The sequence below is a fragment of the Amphimedon queenslandica genome, unplaced genomic scaffold (assembly GCF_000090795.2).
Source record: "Amphimedon queenslandica unplaced genomic scaffold, v1.1 AMPQUscaffold_5664_Cont22369, whole genome shotgun sequence".
NCBI classification, from domain to species: domain Eukaryota; kingdom Metazoa; phylum Porifera; class Demospongiae; order Haplosclerida; family Niphatidae; genus Amphimedon; species Amphimedon queenslandica.
The window spans coordinates 1-1,720 of record NW_003554036.1 but is presented as its reverse complement, the minus strand read 5'-3'; the positions used below and the strand labels follow the sequence as shown (position 1 = coordinate 1,720).

General features: G+C 37.6%; 1 protein-coding gene across 1 annotated transcript; it reads left to right on the top strand.

Moving 5' to 3' along the window:
• The first annotated feature begins 157 nt into the window (after window positions 1-157).
• Window positions 158-1,090, top strand: LOC105316051 (uncharacterized). The gene has a single exon (XM_011410848.1). It carries the CDS (start codon window positions 158-160, stop codon window positions 1,088-1,090), a length of 933 nt encoding a protein of 310 aa, XP_011409150.1.
• Window positions 1,091-1,720: the final 630 nt, after the last annotated feature.

The following is a 1,720-nucleotide window of genomic DNA, read 5'->3' as shown; positions in this document are numbered from 1 at the left end:
AGAGTTTAGAGTGACAGAAAAACCGCCTTTCACTTATACTGGTGTGGATTACGCAGGCCCATTATATATAAGGAACCATAAATCATCTCAGAAGGTCTGGGTCTGTTTGTTCACTTGCTGCATTGTGAGAGCTGTGCACTTAGAGCTAGTTTGGGATATGACTGCTCAAGCATTTATTAGAGCATTGAAAAGGTTCACCTCTCGAAGAGGACTTCCATCCTTGATTGTATCTGATAACAGTAAAACCTTTAAGTCCTCAGCTAAGACTCTTATTGCCATCTTTAAACACCCTGCTACTCAACATTACCTCTCAGGAGTCAGGATAGAATGGCAATTCAATTTAGAGAAGGCCCCTTGGTGGGGAGGCATGTTTGAAAGGTTGGTGGGCTCAATGAAACGTTGTTTAAGAAAGACAGTTGGGAAATCTAAACTGACCTTTGATGAATTATCTACTGTTATCACGGAAGTTGAGGGAGTATTAAACTCCAGACCACTGTCATTCGTATCAACAGAAGATCTAGAAGAGCCTCTCACCCCAGCTCATTTTCTACTTGGTCGTAGATCACTCAGTCTTCCAGACTCATTCTGCTATGGTGAAGAGTCAGAAGACATCGATATTACCTCCTCAGCTCTTACTAAGCGAATGAAACATCTCAATTCAACCCTCGAGCGATTTTGGAGGAGATGGACAAATGAATACTTGCTTGAGCTGAGGGAAGCACACAGATATAGTAAGGGAAGTAGAAACAGTAGTATTCCTACTGTTGGAGACATTGTACTAGTGCATGATGAGGACAAGCCACGGGGATTTTGGAAACTCTCTAGAATAATGGAATTGATTGTTGGCAGTGATGGAAAAATAAGAGGAGCTATTGTAAGGATTGGAAATAAAAGGCTCAGGAGACCACTGCAGAAACTATACCCTCTTGAGGTATCACAACAAGATCCCCCTGATAGCTTGTCTGACTCATCCAATGTTACATCTGACGTACTTACCGATATTACACCCCGTCGATCGACTCGCTCTACTAACCAAATGACCCTCGATCGAATGCAGGCTTGTCGATTACAATTTCTTGATGACAATTAAGTATGTTATGCTAATAATGTATTTACTCATTATTGTGTATTGTATCATTCTCTAACTATGTTTATTATTGTGAGATTTATTATTACTTATTTGTATAACATGAGAGAGTTGACCAATGAACTATGGTCAACTGTGGGGAGTGTGGGAAATGTTATACATGCATTGATATGTGATTATTATAATTGATTATTCATTGACCACGTGATACAGTTTTTTTATTGATGATAATGTGATGATTGATTGTACTAACAAACAAAGAGAAGAACAAACAAGAGCCAGAAATACAGTCCACAGAAAGAGAAATATAGTACAGATGATTGATATCAGAAGCCATAGTGTCATCAGATGAAATAATACCAATATATCTCTTTTGATTCAGCAGAAATGCAATCAAGTCTACAAGTACAAGAGTATAAGTAACCTCAAAGTATAAAGCATAATAATACCTGAGTTTATGTCTAGACACAAAATGTAGTCATTTGTAACAGAAAAAGTATTTGCTATGGCTTCCATTGGATCAGTATCGTAATAATTTTCTAATTTTGTACAGTTCATTTTATGTAGGCCCAAGACAAAAGGTTTCACTTTCACATCAAGAACAGATGATGAAGCTATAATACATAAAATTAT

Bases quoted from the DNA above. Each gene is read 5' to 3' on its own strand.
- LOC105316051 (XM_011410848.1), top strand. From the start codon at position 158: ATGACTGCTCAAGCATTTATTAGAGCATTGAAAAGGTTCACCTCTCGA.